The following is a 25,118-nucleotide window of genomic DNA, read 5'->3' on the forward strand; positions in this document are numbered from 1 at the left end:
CCATAATTAGCACTACACTAGTTAAACATATGTCCCAGAAACGTACACCTTCATTCTGTTCAAATGCCAGTTGAGGCCTGAACCTCAGCAGATTGCAGCCAACACCTACTCTCCAGTTCATCGGACTCTCCCAGGACAACAAACAAGATGATGATGATGGACAAACCCCATCCAAAAACAGAGTATCCACAACTGTAAGCAAAACAGTTCCGTCCATCTACCCCATAAAATCTAAGCCCCCTCTCTATCTGAAGCAGAACAAGCATCGCCAGCCCAAAATCATCAACGTTGAAGAGTAAACAAACAGAAGGGGGAAATGCAACCCTGGACAAAGTAAATTTATTATTGTACTAATGGAAAAACATGTAATATTGTTATAAAGATAGTGGTTACCAGAGGTTGGGGGGGGGGGGCGGTGGGGCAGGGAATAATAGGTGGAACATAGGACATTTTTAGGGCATTGGACTTAAGTGTAAACCACAATGTGTAGACCTTGGTTAGTAACAATGTTTCAGTATTCAATTGTAACAAATCTAACACACTACTGTAAGATGTTATTAATAACAAAAGATGTGGGGGGGGTGGGTATATGGGAATCCCTTATACATTTAATGTAACTTTTTTGTTATCTAAAACCTCTTTAAAATAAAGGTGGCCTTTTAATAAAAGTTGATTATCTGTTGACAGCCATGTAGAAAAAAATTAAACTTGTTCTTTTCCACATACACACAGAATCCCAGGTAGAATGTAAATCTAAATATAAAAGGTAAAATAATAAAACTCCAAGATAATAATATAAGGAGATATTTTTCATGAACTTGGTACAGGGTAAGATTTCTTAAACAGGGTTCAAAATGCACAAGTCATAAGAAAATAGATTGATATTTTGGGACTTACTAAAATTAAGAACTTCTGAACCCTGAAAACATTATGGTAAGTGAAAGAAGCCAAACTATTTTGTATCATTTCATTTATATGAAATGTCTATTATAGGCAAATCTATAGGGGCAGAATTGGATTAATGGTTGCCTAGGATTGATTGGTTATGGGGTGTAAGGCAGGAAAGGGTAATAGCTAAGGGGTGCATAGCTTCTTTTTGGGATGATTAAAATGTTCTAAAATTGACTAAGATGACAGATGCACAACTATATGAATAAACTACAAGTCATTGAATTTTATACTTAAAGTGAGTGAACTTTATGGTATGTGAAAGCTGTTAAAACTTCTGTTCACTGAGATACTATTAGAAAACTAGTAAGGCAGTGGACTTGGCCCAGTGGTTAGGGAGTCCGTCTACCACATGGGATGTCCGCGGTTCAAACCCCGGGCCTCCTTGACCCGTGTGGAGCTGGCCCATGCGCAGTGCTGATGTGCGCAAGGAGTGCCCTGCCACGCAGGGGTGTCCCGCGCAAGGAGTGCACCTCAGTAAGGAGAGCCGCCCAGCGCAAAAGAAAGTGCAGCCTGCCCAGGAATGAAACAAGACAACTGGGGTGGGGGAAGGGAGAGAAATAAATAAATAAATCTTTAAAAAAAAAAAACTAGTAGACAATGAATGTAATTTATATAACCAATAAAATGCATATATGCAGAATACCTTTTTTTTAAAAAAAAAAATCATTAAGAAACTAAGGCCAATAGAAAAATGGGCAAGAGACTTAAATGGCTAAATAAAAGGGTTTCCAAAAAACCAATACATACGAAAAAAATTGTTTCAAATTGCCTAATAACTTGCGAATTACTTTTCTCATTGGTTTTAATTTTAAGACAATCATTTTTAAATAATTTTAATGGAATAAGATTATATAGATTAAGGAAATCTACTAACTGAGGTAGGTCCCAATTTACCTTAGCACCAATTACATACCCTTTTTGAGGTATAGCAGCTCTCTTTTGCTAATAAGATACCATTAATTAGTATCTCCATGTCCTCATACGTTATATCCTCTTCAGGAGCAAAGACGATCCTATAAAGGGCCAGAACATTCTGCCTCCATTCAATCAGATATCTAGTTGTCTCCAATTCACTAGGTTTATGTAAATAACTTTATTTGTTTGAAAACAGACTTTTCTCACCAAAACAAATTAGAATCTATATTTTAGCTTTGTCATACTACACAAGACAAAGAAATAAATAAAAGCATAAACGCAATTCAATAAATCTTTATTAAGGTCCCACAGGGTGCATGATTTTCTGATCTGTAATTCATAGTTAGAAAAGTGTTACTTTAGCCCCTTTAAAAGCAAATTACAACTTCTCTATTTATTTCAAGTGAATCATTTAATATGACTGAGGCTCTGTGTGATGTTATGTAAGAACCAACAGTAGAAAATGGGAAGGTATAAACATTTTCCCTTCTACCAAAAAGACTTTGGTGCCAGGATACACTAGCCTGTTGGTCTAACAATAGCTGATCAAAAAGGCTACTGAATCTAGGGGAAAAACAAAAAAAAGAAAAGGAAAAAGATGTCCTTGGAGGCACTGTTCTCTAAGGGCTCATTCCCCTAAGGGCAGCAAAATGCTGAAGAAACTAACTGGCTCAAAAATTACACTGAGAGATCAAGAAAGGAGTTATTCACAGCTTGGGGGGAAAATTTCAAGAATAGAAGACACTAAATGTAGCTAGATGATAGACTAATAATTCTGAAGTTTCCTGGAGTTATGACAGCACTCCAAGCTAAATAAGGGGGCTATAAGTAAGCCCCTTTGAACAAAGTGGTTTAAAATGATAGATTTTCCAGTGTGCCAGCTGTATTTTCAAGTATAATTCTGATATCTGTATCAGGCAATACAGAAGAAAAAGCAGCAAGGAGAACGAGTCAAGTATATAGGACATAAAATGATTTGGCGGCCCTAGAATTCCCAATTTGAGTCTTTTTCATCAGGAAAAGCACATTCCGGCTCAGTCCAAGATAACACTGGAGGCACTGCTATTGACGGCTTGTTGTAAGCCGGAGGCAATTGCGAAAGTATTGAATCCTGGTTTTGCTGTTTCATCTGTTAAAGAAACTCAAAATAAGGCTGTTGGTACATAAATTCAATATATTAGTTTTGTTAGCGATAAATAATTTAAAGAAATCAAGTCAAAAGTGTTTAAAAAAATTTTTAAGGTATTTTCACAAAAAATGCCTTTGATTCTGGTCATCTGAAAATGAGAAGAGGTAAGAGTCAAACTGATTGTATCAGATTTACTTTGCTCTTTCATCATTTCTGGCCAATATAGAAAAATCAAATGTCTCTAAAATTAATCAAAATATAAAGTAAGGATGTAGTACAGTTTGGTCTTTACTCATTGTTTTGCAGAATGAAAACATTTTAGAAAGTCTATAGGTGAACTACCAAAAAAGTTTTCCTGTTTACAATTTTATTTTTTAATAAAGTTATTAAGAATCTTGATAATCAGAGTAAGCCAACAAAATGATGTGGATTTTAAAAACGTATTTAAAAACACCTAGACAACAGAAGACAGAACAGCTTACCTGTTTGAAGAATATATGGGACAATAAACTGTTTGCTGATGGCCTGAAATTTAAAAAAAAAAAAAAAAAAGCACATAAAGAAATCCTATTAGGATGCAGATTTTAAGTGTAAAAAATATATTAGAAATTAAAGTTTAGAGCTATAAAGCCTGATACTAAAAAATTAAAAGGAAAAACAATATATATTAGGAAGCCTGTTTCTTAGCTTCAACCTTGACTAATGGGGAGAATTAATTTGAAAGGTCCTTTAACTAATCTGTACTCAAGCATTTATTGGGCACTTACTACTAAGAAACTATGCTAGGTACTAAGGAGCTAAAAAGAGATTTGTTTTCAATACTACTCTTCATCATTTATATTATTATAATAGCAGCAACTTACATTTTTATTCCACTTAGAAGTCTGCAAAATATTTTACTATAAATGCAATGATTCATATCCAGAAAGATTAACTGACTTTTACAAGGTGACTTGGCTAGTAAATGGGACAGCTGAGACTGGAGTCCAAGTCTTCTGACTTCAGATCCAGGGTTCTTTCTCCTTCCTCAATGCCTCTACTTATTTCTAGCATTGATATTTTCTAGATGAGACTAATTTTGGTCAAAATATTGAATTAGTTTGGAAGGGCAATGTCACAAAGCTTGTATATAAAATTTAAAACACGTATGTTTTGGGTTATGTAGAGGTGACCAATATTACCTTTTCTCAGGATCTTGTTGCAAACAGAGTTGTACTAAGCTAAAGAAGGCAGGAGAGAAACTTTTTGAGGATGGCGTCTGCAGTCTGTCACTATTTACTGTGCATGCTCCACTGGACACAAGTACACTTTCTCCAATCCCAGAGTCTACACCTGATTGGGAATTTTTCATTCTGGATTCTGACTGAGGAAAAATACTGATATCCAATGGGCTATAAGGAGGGCCTTTCAGTTTTTGTAACAGCATCTAGAAGAAAGCAAAATTCCCTTCAACCTTCTCCAGACAAAATGATAAAACAACAATAAAGATCCTAAGAGTCTAAGAGAAATCATCTGGAGTGTAAGCAATTTATGAAAGAAAAACAGTTCAGGGATTTTAGTACTATTTACCTGTGTCCTATGCATGTCCTGGAAAGGTACTTGTCCACTGGCTAATTCACAGGCTGTAATCCCAACACTGTAAATATCTGACTTCACATTATATCCATGTAAATCCTGTAAAAATAACACAATCTGAAGTCCTTTAGTATAAATATTACAAAGTTAAATACATTCGGTTTTTGTTTTTTGTTTTTTTTCTTGAGGTAACAGGGATCCGGGGATTGAACCTGGGACGTCGAATATGGGGGGCCGGCTCTTAATCATGAGCCACATTGGTTCTCCTGAGTTGTTTTTTTGTTTGTTTTATTTTTTTAAGGAGACATCAGGAACCGATCCTGGGACCTCCCATGTAGGAAGCAGGCACTCAACCTCTTGAGCCCCATCTGCTCTCCCATTTGCTCTTTTGATAAAGGTAAACAATGACGAAAAATATCTCTGAGTGAGAAATAAAGACATACCGACTATACAGCAGTAATTTAAAAATTCCTATCATGATACTTTTGAAAAGAAGGAGAAAGATGCCTTGCAGTAGGTCATTCAGCAATCTAAATATAAGGGCACAATTGTCCTTTAGTCAAACTGAGAAGGCACTCAAGACACACAAAGAACCCAATGCAACAGCCACATCTGACCTGTCTCAGTAGTTCTGGACTCAGCCACGGCTGCACTGATGTGCTGAACTGTGGGAAATCATACACAGCCCTACGCCTCTGTCCATGCTTAACCAAACTATGCAGATGGGACAGGCCAGAGAGGGTCACTAGGCCATCACCAGAAATTAGGATATGGCTGGCTTTAATACTCCTAGAACAAAAAGAAATAATCCTAAATACTAGGAAATTGGCCAATGAAGAAAGAATACAAATCTGCTCAGAACAAATCCATGTATTCTCTTGAAAACTAAATAGCGGAACATTGCTACATATATATAGGAAATGTCCAGGGAACTAAGGTATTCTCTCAGCTACTTAATATACCATTAGAATAGGGGAAAATATAACTGAAAGTTATGTGGTTGGAATTGATATTTTTTTTAAACAAAAAACAGAATCAAACCATTAATTTCAATATTTTAGGATGCTAAAACAAAACATCTAAGGAGCTGTTTAAAAAAATCAATACCATAAATATCTGAAGTGTGAAGTCATAATTTAAAGTTAAATGTCCAATTAAGACAGCCCCTCATTGTATAGCATTATTTTTAAAGGTATATCTTACATAAAAATTTCCTTTAATTCCCAAATAAATTATAAAACAGGGTTTTAAAAATCCATCTGAATTTGGAAACTAACAGAGCAGGACATTAAACTATAGTCTGTTAAACTATAATAAAACCTCAATAAATTAGAATACAGTCTGTTAGGAATCCTCAGTTAAGCAGAATGCTGATAAAAAACAATATATAGTAAGCCAAAAAGCTTTAAGGAGACTGCAGCAAACAATCTTATTTAAAAATAACAATTAAAAAGTAAACAAAGTCCCCGTATATCTTAGAGCAGCACAGATTTTAGCATTTAGCCAATTACTTCCGTATCTACAATTTGGTAACAAAAGATTTGATTTGAAATTTTTAGCATGATAACGTCAGGGTACTACAAAATATTTAAGAAATCAAACAAAGGTTTAATTGCCATTTGTACATACAAATATGATATAAAGCTGAGAAGCATATATAGAACTTTTTATTTGCTGACGAAATAAAGCAGCTAACTAGGATTCCATTCTGTACCATTTATACCCTGAGACAGGTTATTATTAGATCCCTCATTAGCTTCAGACTCTGAGCTTCATGAGGACAGGCACTCTGCCCCAAACCTTGCACAACGCTTGGCCTAAAGGAGAAGCTCCGAAAAATTCTGGGTGAATGGACAAAAGTAAGCATCTACCGCATCTCCCCTTCCTCTCTGTCTTCATTTACGAGTCTCATATCCCTCCTTTCTAACACTCAACTGTACATTCCTAAAAGCTCCCAAAAGATTCCTTCCAAAAATCCTTTTATTTTGTAAAACACAAATAAGCAAATACCTGTGAATACAGCCATTTTGGTGCAGATAGCTCAACCCTTTCACTGCTCCAAAAAGAATGTTTCTTATTAAACTTTCACTCATTCCTTCAGGAAAGTAAGTCCCCAAGAGTTGACTTGCTGAACCTGAAAGAAACCCCTCAAATCTTTAGATGAACACTGAAAGTGATTTTGCTTCTAGCTATGTTTTAAAGGTTCTTTTCAACCATACACACATATGTTACTTTCTGGAGTCTAACCATTTTCCTAGGTAAAGATAATTTTCCTTTAAGAATCTTTAAAAAGACTAACGATACCCTAGAGATCAGGGAAGAAGATTATCAATTTTTCTGTATTACTGAAAAATAATCCAGTGTGTATAAACTTTAAAAAAAAATCCTGAGGCAATTCAAAAAAGCAGCCTTAAAAATGAGAGTGTTAGAATCTGTTCCTTTACTCATTCAACAGGTTCATTGGACACTCCTTTGTGCTAGGTACTACGTGAGCACCCAGGGATAACAAAATGCAAATTACATACTTCATCTCTGCCCTCAAGATGCTCAAGTCCAGTGAGGGAGGTAAGCACATAAAAAGATGTTTAAAATTCAGTGGAATAAGTTTGCAATGTAGTGCGACAGGGATGGTGCACATAGGAGGAAAAACTACCCCTTATTGAGGGAGAGGAAGGAAACCAAAGGGAGTAGAGACAGCATGTGCAGAGGAATGAATGTCTGAAGAAGCAGTGATGGCTTCACTGATCATACTCACTTTAATTTTACTGAAGACTAAAATTCAACATGAACCAGAAATAGAAATATATCATAACATCTAGAATTAGACATTAGATTTATAAACTAAAAGTAGTGAATCATAAATTTAAAACCCCACTCATCCGAATTATAGCATCCAAGACAAACAATAAATTATTTTATCTGGAACCAGTTTTCTTACCATAGGCCATAAATGGAGAAATAACCCAAAGACAGCTGCCAACAGTGAAAACTGTCCAATAAGTTGTAATATTGGGGTGCCGAAAAAAGTGGGATAGAATCACTGCTTTCTAGGATAAATACACAAGAGATAAGACATTTAAAAATAACCCTCTTTGTTTCTTATGATGGTGATAATTGCAGTAGTGGGAATTAATACTCAAAGGGTACTTACCAGTACTAAAGCAATATTCTAAGTGCTTACATTTCTTTAAACCTCACAACTACTACATGAAATACGTGATATTATTATTCTCATTTTAGAGAAGAAGAAATTTGGAAATAAGTTAGAAAATGTGTCCTAGAGCACATAGCTAATTTAGGAAGTAGAAAAGGGCTGGGCATGTAGGTCATCTGACTCTAGAGGGCAAATTCTTAATAATAATAGTCTTCTTTTTATAGAAAAATTTAAAAACACATAAAAAGCAAAGATAAAAGTCACTTCTAACACCACATCACAGACAGAACCACTGTTAACATCTCAATATAGTTTTATCCTGTCTTTGTGTAAGTGTGCATATATACATGCGCACATATATATATTTACAAAATTGGGAAATGCAAAACAATATCCTTTCCTTCTTTACATCAAAAAGGATTAATGATGCTGAAAATGGCATTATAATATGCCTGAAATGCAATTCTGGAAATTGATTAAGAAGTTATTTTTGCTTAACTGGATGAAAAGTAAATGATCTGCTTTTGTTTATCTCTTTTCGCAAATGACCATATGCGATTGGTCTGACTAGTGGTACTATAAATATCCAGACAAGCATTCTGAATATAATATTCATTTGAAGGAATTAATAGTAGTTACTAAAATTTGAATTACATTTGTTCCTTCACGTAACAGATCTGACTTCCAAGTATTCTTTCAAATTCTGTAACTACATGTTAATAAGGAAGAAAAAATGTATCTTTTGCTAATAGAAAGAACCATTAATTTTGGGAAAAAAGAATTCTTACAGATATAATCTCAAGTAGATGTTACATTAAATAAACCTTTTTTTCCCCTTCTATATTGTTACCTGTAAAACTTTCAGGCGTTCTTCAGTGCAGTTTTCCAGATTTGTAATTTTTATAGTCACCAGTGTTCCTGTAGGAGTATGCTGTGCGAGGTAGATAGAAGTCAAGTTGTCAAATCCTCTTCCTGTAGTCAGACATAAAACTCATGTTAGCAACCATAAAAGAAAACTGATAATTTGGTTCGTCAAAATTAAAAACATCTGCTCCTCAAAAGACACTGTTAAGAAAATGAAAAGGAAAGTCACTGAGAGAAAATATTCACAATACCTGTATCTGACAAAAAAATTTCTATCCAGAATATGTAAAGAATGCTTACAACTCTACAATAAGATGACAAACAACCCAATTTAAAAATAAGCATAAGATTGAGTAGACAATCCACAAAAGAAGATACAGAAATGGTCAATAAACACATGAAAAGTTGCTCAATATAGAGAAAAGCAAGCTAAAACCATTAGATACTACTACAAACCTATATGGCTAAAATTGTGACTTGATAAACTAACTGTGATAAGTCAAACAATGGAATGCTATTCAGTAACCTACTAACCCGAAGTCCAGTCCCTGGCAACCACTGATCTGATTTTTGTCCCTTGAGTTTTTCCTTTGACTTATAAATGGAATCATAAAGAACGTAGCCTTTTATGTATGGCTCTTTCACTTAGCAAAATGCTTTTGAGATTTTATTTAGTTTCTTTTCATTCCTGAGTAGTCATCTACTTTATTGATATATCAGTTTATCATTCACTAGTTGATGGATATTTGGGCTGTTTCCAGTTTTTGATCACTCTCAATAAAGCTGCCATAAATATTCCCATATAGGATTTTATGTACACATATATTTTTATTTGTTTTTTTCAAATATCTAAGAGTGGTACTGCTGGGTCCTATGGTAAATTCATGTTTAACCTTTTAAGAAGTTGCCAAACTGTTTCCAAAGTGGCTGAACCACTTTGCATTCACACAACAATGTGTGAGAGTTGCAGTTATTCAGCATATTTGCCAGCATCTGGTATTGTCAGTTTTTAAAAACCAAAACACCTATTCTAGAGTGGTCTGTATAAACAAGCGCCTAATAAATGTTAGTTGCCTCCCCCCTTCACAGCCACCAAAACTGAAGAGTTTTATCCTTGAAATGAAACTAATCTCAAATTCATCCCCCACCTTTCCAGGGTCAGCATCAGTGCCTTAGTTCAAGCGCTGTGCTGTCTCTGTGGTGATACGAAATGGCCTTCTCACTGTAAATCTGACCTTCTTAACAAAGGCATGCATCAGAATCACTGAGGAAACTATTTCAAGATGCCTATTCCCAAGCCCTATTTTCCAGAAATTTTTATTCAATAGATCTGTGATAAGGTCCAAGGCATTGTGACTTTAAAAGACCCAGGTAATGAAGGTGAATCACTGATCTACTACATCTTTAAGATTGCTGTCAGGGTCACTGTTCTAAAATCACTGTTTATCAATAGGAAAGTATTACAGTGCATCAGCTGAGTGCTTAGACTCTGCAGCCAGAAAGGTCTGGTTTCGAATCACTGCTAGCTACAGCACTGTTCCTTAAAATCTCAGAGGCTCAGTTTTCTCTTCTGCAAAATGGTGGGTGGTAAAAAGGTTAAATGAAAAAATATTAATAAAACCTTCAGTGTAGCGATTGTGTAGTTGCTATTACTACCATATCATCATCACTATTCCATAATGTCTTTCTAGCATAGAGAGGATAAATTCCAAACTTCTGCCTTAAGTCAAATTTTGAGTAATGAAGTGGATAAGTGCGGGGCTGATAGAGAAAATCTGACTTTCTAAATACATCTGGTAGGTGTACCCTGGTAGGTAGTTCCCTCACTAAGCTGGTCCCATGCCATGGCCCTGGCTGTGGTTCTAGCACATAGTGTCTCCGACCAATAATTCTGTGAGTTAGTATTATTTGTTCAGAAAAATTCCTTTTCTATTTAAGCTAAGCCTAACTAGAACAGTTGGAAGAAACTTTTCTACATTCTTCATGATCCAGCCCTTTTTGTCAACTGTCTTGACTCCCAGAGGTGGTTAGTTAGATACTTCATCTTATGTTCCTGTAACACTTAGCATTACCTCTACTATAATACCCTCTAGTGCCAAACAGAGCTGCGTTCATCTAACCAGAAGATGTGAACTCCACAAGTATTTTACATGGCTTTGTGTCCCTAGCATCTAACATAGCATCTGGTTTATGGTGTTTAATAGATGTTTCTGAATAGTCAGAGCAAATGTTCCACATATATTATATAAAGCTATAAACAATAACCATCTTGTTTCAAACTTAATGAGAGAAGTTTCTACCACGAATAGGATTTTAGGTAATATTTCAAGTGGAAAAGAAAGTACTATGGTTAAAGGATGGTTCCTGAAAAGATTCAGTCATACCCAGTATAAATTATACCCATAAAATCAAAATTGTCTCACAGTAGATAGATCCCTAAAGCAGATCCATCAGGGAATTACAGACAACTACATAGATATAGAATGACTGGAACCAAATGTCAAAGAGGAAACTTAACAGAAAACAAAACAAAATTTAACTCTAGAATAGAATGAGAAAATAACCATCTGAATAATCCTATCAAGATAAACAGATGCCTTGATACCACAAAAAATTACAAGCCATGCTAAGAAACAGGAAGTCATGACCCAGTCTAATGAACAAACTAAAAAACAGGAGGAGCTGCACAACTAATCAAGAATGTGCTATATTTTGTATGTAACATTTATGTAATCTGAGGCTACTTTAAAAATAAAGAAAAAAATGTTTAAAATGGGGCATGAAGAATCTATTGGTGAGGTTCTAAAGAAAGATTTAGTGAGACCTGCATAATTTGACTAGAAAATCATTGACCTGTAAACGTATAATAGGTGAATTCAAGGCACATAAATGATACTTCAATAAAGCTACCTTTATTTAAAAAAAATTGTCTCAGTAAAAACACAAATAATTACTATTTAGATCAGGGGTTCTTATTCTTTTTCTGTTCCATGGACTCCTTTGCCAGTCAGGTGAAAACCACAGACCCTTTACTAAGTCCACACTACTGTGTATTAATTACTAAATACAACATAACTGCACCAACATGTCCCCACAAGAATGTTTTTTAAATTTCAATTCAAGCCCATGGACCCCTTGTTAAGAACCCCTGATTTATATTATTAAGTATTTTATTCCTATAAAAGTTCTTCAATGGAAAAGTAAAAATTCTAGACAGTATTCTTGAAAATAAAACTGGGCCATTATTTTAGGATCAACACAAAATTAATAGGTGGGTTTGACTGACACAATTGAGAACTAGTTTTATGTCATAAGTACAACAGAAAAAGAGCTGCCTAAAAAGTGATCTATTTCTCATCAACTTCTAACAATAGAGATCAATTATGTGATACATAAGACTGTTACCTATTTCCGCTTGGAGTTCATAGTGAGAAACGTTGGTGGAATATACCACGTCACTGGCTCTGGTAGAAGGAGGCGGAAACCAGGAAAAGGATGGCTCATCAACCTGCATTTTTTTTTAAGTTGAAAACAAAACAGTTATAAACATTTTTGGTTCCCCCAATTTGGCCCCCTCACCCAGTATACAAAACAGATAGTGTACCTTCAAACACGTAGGTGTGCATCGGGAAGGCATTAAAATTAAAAGACTGCTTAAGAGACTGTTTTAAGATCTAAAAGGAGTTTACTAATTGCTAATAATTGAGGTTAGTTAGAAAGCTATCAGTCTCTAAAGAGGGAGAGAACTGGAAAAGCAGATTTACAGGGAGCAAGGAATGCTTCCCAATGTGTTTACAGTAAGCATTTTTATAAGGAGCTAACAATGGGTGCTGAATATTCAGGGTATCTAGTCAATATACCTTCAAGGAATATTCTATGCTTGTGCTCTTGCTTCAAGTGGTCCAGAGCTAGATGCATGTACAAGGTGCCTGCTTGGTTGGCAGAAGTGTTAAAAGCTTGAGGAACAATTTCTACACTTATTAAAATTGCTAAAGAAAGTTTTCACAAGATGAAATAAATGAGAAGGGAGGTCAGATAGAAATGTTTAAAGGTTAAGGTGGAGGAAACTACTCTCAAGATTACAGCAGCAGTGAAATAACATGCAGACAGGAGAAAGAAGCAGCCTATACTGCTGGTGACATATGATAGCCACAAAGATCTCCCAAAAGACACCACTGCCTTGAAGGACACTTAGGATATTTTACAGGCACCAGCAGGTGGCAAGAATCCTGTTATGCTCTCTAAGGTGGAGAGAAGGAAGAAGGGGAAGAAATGATATTATAATGTGCTAGGAATTGTGCTAACTGCTTTTTACATGCTTGACCCTTTTTTTATCAGAGTAAAGAGATGGCATTTGAAACACTGAACATTAAATGTTCCCTAAAGTTTTAAGAGAACAGAAAAAATATAATTATGAACCATGACTAAAGATCCTAAAGGTGAATACTGTTCTCTTCTCCAATGAGGAAGAGAAATCTAAATAAAGCAATTCAATTTCTTTAGAACAGGTAGTCTTTAGAAAAACTCAGATTTAAAAGAGCACATATAAGAGACAAAAAGAAGAGCATATAACAGTTTTTTTTAAATTTAAAAGTGTTATCAACCTGTAAGACTATAAGGATGGCTAGAGTATATAAGGAACTGAGCCTTACAGTTCCCTGCTTGGAAAAGTGGTGTTACATTACCAGGTAAGGAACCGAAAGCAGAGCTAATAAAATCTCTATTTTGCTTCCATCTACTTCATTAGAGGAATGATCTTCTTCAAAGTAGAAGGGGTATGTGTGTGTGTGTATGTGTGTGTGTGTGTATATATATATATATATATATATATATATATATATATATATATATATATATATATAGTAAATAGAAGGTTGAAATCCAAAAGAGGTTTTTTTAAGCAGACTCAAACTTCCAGGCTAAGGGCAATTACACTAGAAAACTCTTTGCAGATATGGTAGGACATGGATGAGAAACCAAAATGAAAATGGTCAAACACTGATCTAATTTTCAAAAAAAAGAGGAAACTAAGAAAAGGTACACATTTTTCTTAGTTTCCCAGTAAAGTCCGACATAAAATTAAATAGATGAATTATGGGCACTTAAGAAAACAACATGGTAACCCCATGAACACAGGTTTACTAAGAATAAGTCATGCCAAGTAACCTCATTTCTCTCATTCTTTTTACTGGATGTTTAGAGAATTTTATTATTAAGCAAAAATGATGGCGAGGTCCTTGTCCTTTAAAACTTTTAAAAATGACTACCTGAAGATACAAAAGAATTACTTAAAAAATACGGATTAGCATAGCTGATTACTAAAAGAACAAATAAGGATTCAAACTCATATTGACCAGCTTGAAAATTGGAACCAGATCCGTAAAATTTTACCATGGTAATTTAAATCTTACATTTAAGTTAAAAAAAAAAAAAAAAAAAAAATCAAGGGCCTAAGTACAAAATTGAGAATACCTGGTTTATAATTTATATGAAAAGGACCCAGGGATTTCAGTCAATAGTCAGATATGGTTGGTTAAATAAGACCTCCTAGGTGGAGAAGTACCCACAAAGCCTTCCCAGAAATATGCTTTTAAACTTTCAATTTATTTCTCTTTCCTTGTTTTGAGTCTATGCTTACCAAGCAAAAGTAGTGATGATTTGATGTTCATAAAGTCTGCTAATGGCAAAAGAAAGTACTGTGATCTCAATTTGGAGTACTCAAATATCTTATATTAGTTTCCACTAAAAATTAAATTGCTTCTAGTTAGTATTTGGTTTTCCATAGAATTTTACTTCAAAGAATGGACTGATGAAGCAACTTAAGGGCACAACTTCCTGTGGGTTTTCTGCATCAAACTAAATAATGTGGATCTCATGTTGAGGTATGGGTTTGCTGACAAGATCCAGTTTCTGATCCTAAGAGTCTGCTGATCAGACTCCAAGTCAAAAAACCATAGCAGTGAATGGCACTGTGTAAAGTGTTTACAGAGAGATCCTGCTAGTTTTTAACTTGTGGTGAAATATACCTTTCTATATTATTAATTGCTATGACAGAGCTTTTTTTCCTATTTGAATTCCTATAACTAGTTGTCAGAGATATTGCAGAGAAAGAATAGTCCCATGTGGGCTGGGGGACTGGACTATATGGCCTTCAGCAGATCACTACAATGCTAAAATTGCATAATTTAAAAGTAGCAGCTCAACTCAAACATCATTGATGTAAAGGTCAATTACAGGAATGGGCTTTTCTACAGATTAGAGGGGTTTCCAAAATCATAGGAGACACAAATCATCTGGAAAACCAGGACTGTACACCAAATATTACATTTTAATACAAAATTTAATCCTGTTTATAGGATCCAGGCCAATGGGGAACTAGAAGATACCCAAACAAAAGACAACCAATGGTATTTTTAAGCATGACTCAGGAAGCACCAAGGAAGGTTTCTCTACTCATCAGGTGCCAGCTTTGAGCCTGGTATCAACTTACATTACACAACTTTTCCCATTTATTTTTTGCACAAGAGACTTTAGTTAGATTATGGTTCTGCTTCCCTCACTTAAGATTTTAATCTAATTCTGATAACAGATAAAGATGGGATGATTTATCTCCATAATATATAAAATGGTTCCAACCTAAAGGTTTGAAGGGTTCCTGCACCACCTGAACAAGCTCTTCAAGGTCTAGGCCTCTGTCTTGATAACAGCATGGAAATGATAAGATATGCTTAACTCTTTGAACACCACCTCAACCTGAAAGGTAAGATGTGAATGAAAACTAGGGTTGGATACTACTTCATATTATACAAAAAAACACATTACTAGAAGACTTCAAAGTACTAAATAACTTTTATTACTGAATAAAATGCAAAATGAGAAAAACGAAGACAACTGAAGGTAGACCGGGGTAAGTTATTAATAGGATTGACTGGGGTTACTTTATTTTGGAGCAAATAAGACATTGTAAGACAGGTTCCATTTTGTAGTAACAATTTCAGTATAAAGTAAGAATTAAGGGAGGAAAAGATACAAAAGAATGTTTAATACCAAGCATGTTCCTTTAAAAATGATGACTATATACCAGGTATTGCCCAGAGGAGATAAAGATGCAAAAAATACTTACTTTCATGGGGATCATGTTGTAACTGGAGAAACATATATGAGAATCAAGCCAACTTGTTATAGATGAGGAAGAATTTCAGAGGCAGAAAAGGGAGAAAAGTATTTCAAGCATAGATAATAGTATATGCTAAGAATCAATGACAAGAAATGAAATTTTAAAATTAGACAGATTCCACACCATTAAGAATTCTTATACCATGCTAAGAAGTCTAGACTTTATCCTGTAGGCTTCAGAAAATCAATGGAAGTTTTAAAGCTAGAAAGTGTCACAGGCAGATCTGTATTGACAGTAGAGTTGAAAACTGATTTGAGTGGTAAGAGAAGGCAGTATTAATAGACCAGAGGCAATGAGTCTAGCTGCAATAGTCCAGATGAGAGATGATGAAATTTGAGTAGTAACAGTTGGTACAAGAAGGAGAGGATGAACAACAAGGGCATTTCAGAAATGGAAATAAGACTTGATGCATAACTAGCTATGAAGTAGCAACAGACACAGAGTGAGGTTAACTTCAAAGTTTCTACTTGGGGTGACTTAGTAAATCAGTTTTCATTAGCCAAAAAAGGGAATACAATGGGTCAGTGAGGTCTGAGAGAAGATTAAGGTTTTACTCAAAATATGTAGAGATTCCTTTGAAAAATCCAACGAGAGGTATTCCAGACACTTCTGGTGCACAGAAGAGTCTGGCATTGTAGGCAAAAAGTTGAGAATCATCAGTCCTGCTTGCTTGCAGGATCCCTTCATGGCTTGAAGGAAACCTGGAACTGCTCCAGGACAATCTGAAATCTGAGCAACTGAAGCCAGAGGAATAGGTAAGACTGCTCAGGGAGAGCTGGTGAGGCAGAAGAGAAGAGGCCAATCCTAGACCTCTGGAGAATAGCAGGAGTAGAGGAAGAAGAAATAGTAAAAGATGCTTTTTGAGAGAGAGCGAGAGTGTGAGAGAGCGAGAGCAAGAGAGAGAGACAGGAGAACCAGGAATGAATGGTTTTGCAGAAGCAAAGAAAGATCATTAATTGTATGCAACCATCTTCTTACCAAGTGTTGATGGAGACTGGTATCAGACTGCTTTCCAGGTCTGAGTGATTCAACTCGTGTTCGTGAAGTGCAGAAACAATCCTGAAAATTCAGAAATACATTAAATAAGTGAAGCATAAATCACAGGGTAAAAAGGGATAGTGTGTGGATACAAACAGTTCTGGTGACTGGGGTTGGGAGCAGAATGAAAGGGCGTATACTCCATGGTGCATGGAGATACTCCATATGGGACAAAAGGGGGGATGTAGCTGGGTGTACAGAAGATAAACTTCATATCTGCTTTAATTTTACTTGGCACTATCTCTTGATCCTTGTTCTCTCTTCTCTGGAGGCTATATTATCAATTCATTATTACTGTTGGCATTAATTTCTAACCCTTTCTTCACCTTTGAGGTTCTCTTCTGAATATTTAGCTGTTATTTTGATCCTCAGATATGTTTTCTTAAATGTAAGAACCATATTTATCTATATAAACCACATATTGAATGTATTTTGGAACTGATTTTGATTTTTCTTTCTTTTTTTTTTAAAAGGATTTATTTATTTATTTAATTCCCCCCCTCCCCCGGTTGTCTGTTCTCTGTGTCCATTTGCTGCATCTTGTTTCTTTTGTCCGCTTCTGTTGTCGTCAGCGGCACGGGAAGTGTGGGCGGCACCAGTCCTGGGCAGGCTGCACCTTCTTTCGAGCTGGGCGGCTCCCCTTACGGGCGCACTCCTTGTGCGTGGGGCTCCCCTACGCGGGGGACACCCCTGGGTGGCAGGGCACTCCTTGCGCGCATCAGCACTGCGCATGGCCCAGCTCCACACGGGTCAGGGAGGCCCGGGGCCCGAACCGCGGACCTCCCATGTGGTAGACGGACGCCCTCACCACTGGGCCAAGTCCGTTTCCCTGATTTCGTTCCTTAATTAGATAAACATCTGTAACTCCAACTCAAAACAAATTAGAAAAAAGAGGCTAGTTCTATTTTCACAATTTGTATTTTCCTGAATTATAACCCACTGTTCTATTATTTTATATTGTCAGTAAAGAAATGTAACACCTAACGTGATTTATCACATCTTCAATTAGGCATATTGAAAAGGCATATCAAAAAGGAAAGTATAAACAAATTATATGAAAGGGACTTCTCTAAGGAATTATTTCCAAGAATTTCATGATCATTTTTATATGAACTTTAAAGTACAAATACCAAGTGAGTCTTTTAAGATAAATCCATCAATATGTCTATTTGACAGGACTTTGTAGTCAGTTACTTAAAAGTAATCAAACTTCCTTTCTTTTAAAATATGCCAGAATTTCTCACTAATCAAACTGGTCATTTTCCCAGTTAGCCTATATCACACATATGATTTTAAGTTGAACTCCTACAACTTGTATACTTACTAATATATCATAATATGTTGGTATATATTTCCTTTGTTTTATGTAAAACTACTCACTCTGATGGAAAGGAGCTAACAATGTCAAAATAATTACAGAGCCGATTCCTTTGCAAAGTCTAGTGGTTTGTCTAGGTTGAATAAAATTCTCAGTAAAATGTTTTTTGAAATATCTGAAGATTCTTAATTCTGTTGTTTATATTGAATTCTGTTGTATAAATGCCCTACCAATTAGGGCATTTATATATTATTTTCAGTATTTATATATATTTTTAGCAGCATTTAATCTTCATTTTTCACAACAATCATGAATGTCATTGTGCAAAAGAGAGTTAACATAGCAAGCCTAAGACTGCTATCACGAGAGAGCCTGTTTGCAAGGTAGACCCTCAGCTGGCACCTGGGAACTTGGATTTCAGCAGGGTTCCCACCATTCCCAGATAAGAATAGTTCACTATACTTAAAACAGTCTGTTCAAACAATGTGGTTTATGCTGAACACCTGCTTGTTAACTGGAAGTCTGAAACTTTCATATGAATTAGGCAGAGGGTGCCTACATGACCAGTCCCCAAGAAAACCCTAGGCACTGAGTCTCTAATATTAACCCAGGTAGATAATATTTCACACATATTGTCACAACTCATTGCTGGAGGCATTAGGCAGCACATCCTATGTGACTGCGCTGGGAGAGGATTCTTGGAAGTTTGCCCCTGCTTTCCTCTGGACCTTGCCCCACACACGTTTTTCTCCTGATTTTGCTTTGTAGCCTTTCACTGTAATAAATCTCACCTGTTAGCATGACTATATACTGAGTCCTGTGAATCCTCTTAATGAATCATTGAACCTGGGAGTGGTCTTAGACACCCCTGACAAAACCATTACAATAAATTCAAGCATATAAAATTGTTTTTCTCCTCTTTAAATTCCATCACTTTTTTTTTGGTGGAAGATACATTAATTTAAAACAGAATGAGCTTATTTTTTAAAACTTAAATTTACTTAACTTATTTTCATAATAAGAGTTGTGATCCAAGTTTTCAGTTTACAGCTAGACAGGAAGCATTTTACAAAGTAACTTGGTAGATGTCCATATCTCATCGTTATCTAAAATTTTTGCAGCGCAAGAGAGCGATCACTACTAAGTAAAAGGGCAACTAAAACCATAAGTATTATAAATATATGGTGTCCCCGCCTAAAAAAAAAAGTTAGCATGTTCAGATTATACAAATCACAAAATAGTCGTATTTTATTATTCAAAATATTTTTATATCCTTATTGTGTCCAGATGCTGGTAATAGCTCATGAATAATCTACACATTAATTCCTTTCAGATGGCACAAATCCATCCAGAAGAAAGCTCCCCTAAAATATCTGTAATTTTCAATCACATTATAACAGCCATGTGTAAAACAGTTATACCTTATAAAGAATTTAGCAGAAAATATTTCCTTTTTTGCTACTCTTCAGAAAACACCATATCTTAGCTCTCAAATACAGAGAAAAACTTGAATGGGGGGAATCCTTCATAAGTCAAAATACCAACTTTATCTTAGTTGTACAAATACCTTATTTAAGAAAAAAAAGTGAATATTTTGACTCATGATTCCAAAATATTTCATCATTGCAAGAAGAAAATTTAAAATTTAAATTATTAACAAGTTGAACTAATTAAATCACCCCTTAATATATTTTATTATTTTTTACAAAATCCATAATTATTAATGGTTTAAGATAAGATATCCTTTTCCCAAAAATTTGGACAAATTGGTTATGAGGCCCTGTGAATCTTAGGATCCTCAGTTATCAAATGAGAGGACAGGACTAAATGTCTTTTCACATCTTGTTCAATTTACAAATTGCTATAAAATTTTTAATCTTAAGTAATTTAGGGCAGGGGTGGGCAAACTATGGCCCATGTACCAAATTCAACCCACCACCTGTTTTTGTAAATAAAGGTTTACTGGATCACAGTTATGGTCATTTATATATATATTGTCTATGACAGAGATCATATAGTATGCCAATACCGTCGGGCCCTTAACAGAAAAAGTCTGTCGCTCCCTGCTTTAGAGAATGAGGTACTTCACCTCAATGTATCTAGATGCATAAAGCTCCCCCATTCTTTAATGATTTAAAGCAAATACATCATGTTTTCCCCATATAACTAAAAATACAGTGTCCCAACTTCATAGTCCTGCCTCTCAGATTTGGCAAATGGTGGAGTACATCAACAGACATAAGTCTGAGCCCCAGCTCAAATTCTTTGCAGTCTTGGGTCAATCTCAAAATGAGGATAATACCACTTGTCCTGACAATCTCTCACAATTTTAAAGACTAAAAGAGATATATGAAAGTATTGCAAACTACAAATCATCGTACAAATACACTCATCATGTTTTAAGAGTATTGCCTTAATAATTCCCTATTCAGACATTGTATTATATACTATATAAGTCAAAAGGAAAGTACCAAGGCCACTTACTCTAAACTAGACACCATGAGTTTACAAGTTGGCATCTATATATCATAGTGTGTATTCATTCAAATGTTTTTGTCTGGTAGTTAAGTCAAGGGGCTTATTCGTAATACTATTTTGCTTGCCTTTTGTCAGATGGAGATTCGTAAAAGTATTTTTTTCTTAATAAGTTTTTTTTTTAAAGATTTATTTATTTCTCTCCCCTTCTCCCCCGCCCCAGTTGTCTGTTCTGTGTGTCTATTTGCTACGTGTTCTTCTTTGTCTGCTTCTGTTGTCGTCAGTGGCACGGGAATCTGTGTTTCTTTTTGTTGCGTCATCTTGTTGTGTCAGCTCTCCGTGTGTGTCAGCTCTCCATGTGTGCAGGGCCTTTCTGTGTGTGCGGCACCTTTCCTGGGCAGGCTGCACTTTCTTTTTGTGCTGGGCGGCTCTCCTTACAGGGCACACTCCTTTCGTGTGGGGCTCCCGTACGCGGGGACACCCCTGCATGGCAGGGTACTCCTTGCGCACATCAGCACTGCACGTGGGCCAGCTCCACACAGGTCAAGGAGGCCCAGGGCCTGAACCACGGACCTCCCATGTGGTACACGGACGCCCTAACCACTGGGCCAAGTCCGCGTCCCCGTAAAAGGGATATTTGAATGATATAAAGGATAAGGCATATGGGGGAGGGATATCTAGGTGTAGCACATGTATGAGAAAAAGTGGGTATGGGACAAAAGAATAGAAAAATGAGTATATCAGAAAAGTATGGGAGAAACTCTTTTTTTTTTTTGTCTTTATTTTTTAATGTTACATTAAAAAAATATGAGATCTCCATATACCCCCACCCCCCTCACCCCACTCCTCCCCCCATAACAACAACCTCCTCCATCATCATGAGACATTCATTGCACTTGGTGAATACATCTCTGAGCACCGCTCTTTTTGAAGGAGACAAAAACTCAACTCCAAAAGTCACTCAGGTCAAAACAACATCTCAGAACATATGAACATCTCTTCAGAATATGCCTTTTGTTACAGCTCTGCACTAACATCTAACTACTCTGATGGTACAAAACTAGATCCATGTTAACAAGAACTTACCAAAAGAGACATTGAATCGCTTTAGTTCACAGAAAGGGACAAAAATCCATCTATTCCAAAGTAGAAGATTTTAGTTTAATCTTCAATATGTACAAATATCCTACAATAAAAAAAAAAAAAACAACAACAAAATAAGTTCTAGATTTACATATTTCCTTGAAAAATTATATAGATGCTTTAAATCCACCCAATATTTAGGCAGGTATTTCTTGGCACAAGGGTTAGAGACATTCCATTCTTTAAAGTGCATTTCTGTTTACCAAACACTACTTGGTATCTGACTTCACAACAGAAAACCAAAGTGAAGCTGCAGAGAGAGTCTGAATGTCCCCAAATTCTTAATATACAATAAACTCAAAATACTGAGTGTACTCAATATACTCAATAATGCATCTCTCCTACCCATCTTTTCTGTACTGCTTTTTTTTAAAGAATCCTAGTCAAATGTGAAAGCAAGGTGGAAGAGCAACGTTGGACCTCCTCTGCACATAAATGCTCCATAAATGGTATAATTAAACCCAAAGAATTTCCAATGGTTCCTCTTATAAATAGACTTCCAAAGCTTCCTGATCCAATTAGTTGCCTAGTAAATAATCCGAGGATTCTGACCAGCAAATTTGGGTAAGAATTTAGTAACAGTAGGAATTAACAATGTTTTCTTGTTTCCATATCATGTAAAAAAAACACAATTTTTTTTTTAAGTTTTCATGTGGAAATATTTTCTGTAGACTTAAAATTTTTCACCCTATATTTTTAAGTTATCAGCTCTATGCTTGGAATTTACTGATAGATATCAAAAACCTGCACAGATTATTGTACAAATAACTACTTTCCAACTTTCTCTGACAGAGCATTGATTGCAAGTTTATGAAGATTCTGTAACAGATTCACAGGTTTAAAATAGTAATTTCTGCATATTCAAGGAGATCTAAAAGAACCACCAAAGGTTTCCAGAAATTTCCTAACAAAAAGAGTAGCAATATTCTAAATTTGCCAGCTCTGGATTTTTCCTCACACCTAGCCAATATCATTTCTTTCATTTAAATTGTGCCTCATTATTTTCATTTTAATCAAGTTCCCAAATTGATCAAAGCACCTGCCAGTATCTGAGCAAAATTAATTTTTAAAAAATTATTTTGTAAGTCATATATACTACTTACAGAGTATATCCAATTTTATTGCTGAGGAAAGATGTGAACTTATTTATTCACTGCAAACTAAAGGTAGAAAATGGGAAGATAAAGAACCTGAAAGATTAGGAGTATTTTGTCAATTGCCATTATTACCATCAATTTTAGGCACTGGAGTTTGCTGTGCTACAAAAGGGGAAAAGAAAAGCAATGCCTGTCCTGTTCACCTTCCAAGGTGTTTGAGATCAAATGAGATACTTCATTGGAAAGTGCTCATATCTACCAAACACTGTATCACTATAAAAGCTTGAGATGATGTGCTGAAAGGTACATTCATCTATTACTGGTGGGGGTGCAAAATGGTAAGGCTTATTTGGAATTCAAGTTGGCAGTGTTTCAATAACTACGAAATGTTCATACCTTTTGACCCAATGAAATTCCCACTTCTAGGAATCTATTCTAAAGAAATGAATAAAGGAAACTATAACACATAGAAAGTCATAGGGAAGCAGCTGTGACTCAAGCAATTGAACTCCATTTACCATATGGAGGACCCAGGTTCAATTCCCAGGACCTCCTGGTAAAAAAAGAAAAAAAGGTGTGAGGTGTGGTGCAGGGAGGCTCCTAAAAGATGATGATGCAATGAGATAGAAAAAGAAAGAAAGTCATTATATTGCTATCTTAACAACCAAATACTCATTCCACAAGTGTTTACTGAGTGGCCAGGCACTGCATACTCACAGGTGATAAGGATAGACAAGGTCCTGCCCTCTTGCAGCTTACTTTCCTACAAACAGAAGGGTTATGGATGTTATTATTAACTGAATTTTCTGGTGATCAGTTTTGTATCCTGATCCATTTAATATTTAATATTTGTAAATTCTTTCTTAAACAAACCTACAAAAACAATTGTCTAAGAAGAAACAGACACGATATGTCAGTCTTGTCCCCTTGGGGTGCTTTAATCCCAGAGGTTTTTGCTTTAGATATGCCAGAGTATTAAAGGATAATTTCACAAGACATTTTGAGGTCAAGGCAGCAGCTGTCCCTAATAAAAAGCTGGGGGAGAGGCGGAAGGGGTGCAGCCATTTTTCTCCTGAGTGCTCTTGCACTAGGTATAAATATAAAAACCCTGTTTAAAAAAACTTACACATATGAGACCTGTATTCTAAATGTATTCACGAACACATCAGTGTAGTCCCTTGCACTTGCTTCTAAAAAGCTAATTATGATAAAGACATTGTGTATTTTAATTTGTTCCATAACAAATTTGTTCATGCTCAGACTTTAAAAGCTTAACAATTTCTGTAAAGAGCAAAGGGCGCATCTATTTGCAGAAGTCGGGGTTTGAGCTCATTTAATACATCCAACAGAGGCCACTGTTACAAGGAACACAAAAGAACTTAAGTCTCTTTGTTGAGATTTAAATTACTGTAATTTTCAAAGAGATCTTGGGAACCCATAAGATTTTAACAAAAAGTATAACACACAGCTAGATAGAATCTTCCGAATTTGGTATGATTTATCCTTTCTACAAAGACTTACTGAGCACCTACTGTGTGTCAGGCACTATGTTAGGTAGGTGCTATGTCGTAAGACCAGATCATGTTTTGAGGAAAAGGTACTTAACACAATAAACCCCCGAGGACCAAACGACGCTTGAGAATTTAATTTTGTAAAAGGTTCCCTCCAGGTACAGCTTTTGGGGAACTTTGCAGCGAGCTCGCTGAAGGTGGCCTGAAATATAGAGCCGGAGCCAGAGGGTGTTTTCAGCTTTGGAACGCGGCCAAAGGTTAGCGCTGCGGGGAGAGGGCGCCACCCGCGGTCCCGCCCGGAGCACCTGGCTCCCCCAACCCAGCGGACACCTCCCGCCAGACACGCAGGTGCCTCCGCCACCGGCTGGGGGTGGGAACCGGAAGCTCCAGGCAGAGCCGGAGCTGTAGGGGGCGCAGGGGCCGCTCGCTAGGCGGAGCCCGACTCCAGGCGGGGTAGCAAAGGCGGGCCTCGAACTTCCCAGGCCTCCCTTGGGCCCCGGCAGGCCCCCAGACATTCCCCTCCTCGGCCTCCCCCTCATTACCCAGGAGGCGACCACGGCTAGCGACTCTTCTCTGGCGGCCGGCGGGCCCGAGAGCCCGTCCCGCAGAGGGGCGAGGGGAGCGCGCTAGGCTCGCTCCCTGCATGGGCCGCGGGGCCCTGGAGCGCGGCGAGACAGAGACCGGAGCCGTCCGCCTGGAACTCTGCCCCAGCCGCAAGCAACCCTCCGGGACGGGCTCCGCCCCTCCCCGCCCCAGGCCATAGCCCCGCCC

General features: G+C 36.5%; 1 protein-coding gene across 3 annotated transcripts; it reads right to left on the reverse strand.

Moving 5' to 3' along the window:
- Positions 1-2,144: 2,144 nt before the first annotated feature.
- On the reverse strand, positions 2,145-25,101 carry STRADB (STE20 related adaptor beta). Of its 3 annotated transcripts, none has more exons than XM_058300373.2 (13): positions 24,890-25,101; positions 23,554-23,599; positions 21,683-21,782; positions 16,744-16,824; positions 11,994-12,096; positions 8,575-8,696; positions 7,509-7,617; positions 6,581-6,704; positions 5,188-5,359; positions 4,565-4,669; positions 4,177-4,421; positions 3,478-3,520; positions 2,145-2,995 (listed from the first exon to the last, which is right to left on the reverse strand). In XM_058300373.2, exons 3-13 carry the CDS (start codon positions 21,692-21,694, stop codon positions 2,852-2,854), a joined length of 1,260 nt encoding a protein of 419 aa, XP_058156356.1. In that variant the 5' UTR covers positions 21,695-21,782; positions 23,554-23,599; positions 24,890-25,101; the 3' UTR covers positions 2,145-2,851. The 3 variants fall into 3 exon arrangements, with proteins under 3 accessions (XP_058156356.1, XP_058156358.1, XP_058156357.1); XM_058300375.2 differs by having other exon boundaries at positions 2,145-3,019; XM_058300374.2 differs by lacking the exon at positions 2,145-2,995 and adding an exon at positions 3,026-3,143.
- Between the last annotated feature and the right edge of the window lie 17 nt (positions 25,102-25,118).

The sequence above is a fragment of the Dasypus novemcinctus genome, chromosome 7, assembly GCF_030445035.2.
Source record: "Dasypus novemcinctus isolate mDasNov1 chromosome 7, mDasNov1.1.hap2, whole genome shotgun sequence".
In the NCBI taxonomy this organism is placed as follows: domain Eukaryota; kingdom Metazoa; phylum Chordata; class Mammalia; order Cingulata; family Dasypodidae; genus Dasypus; species Dasypus novemcinctus.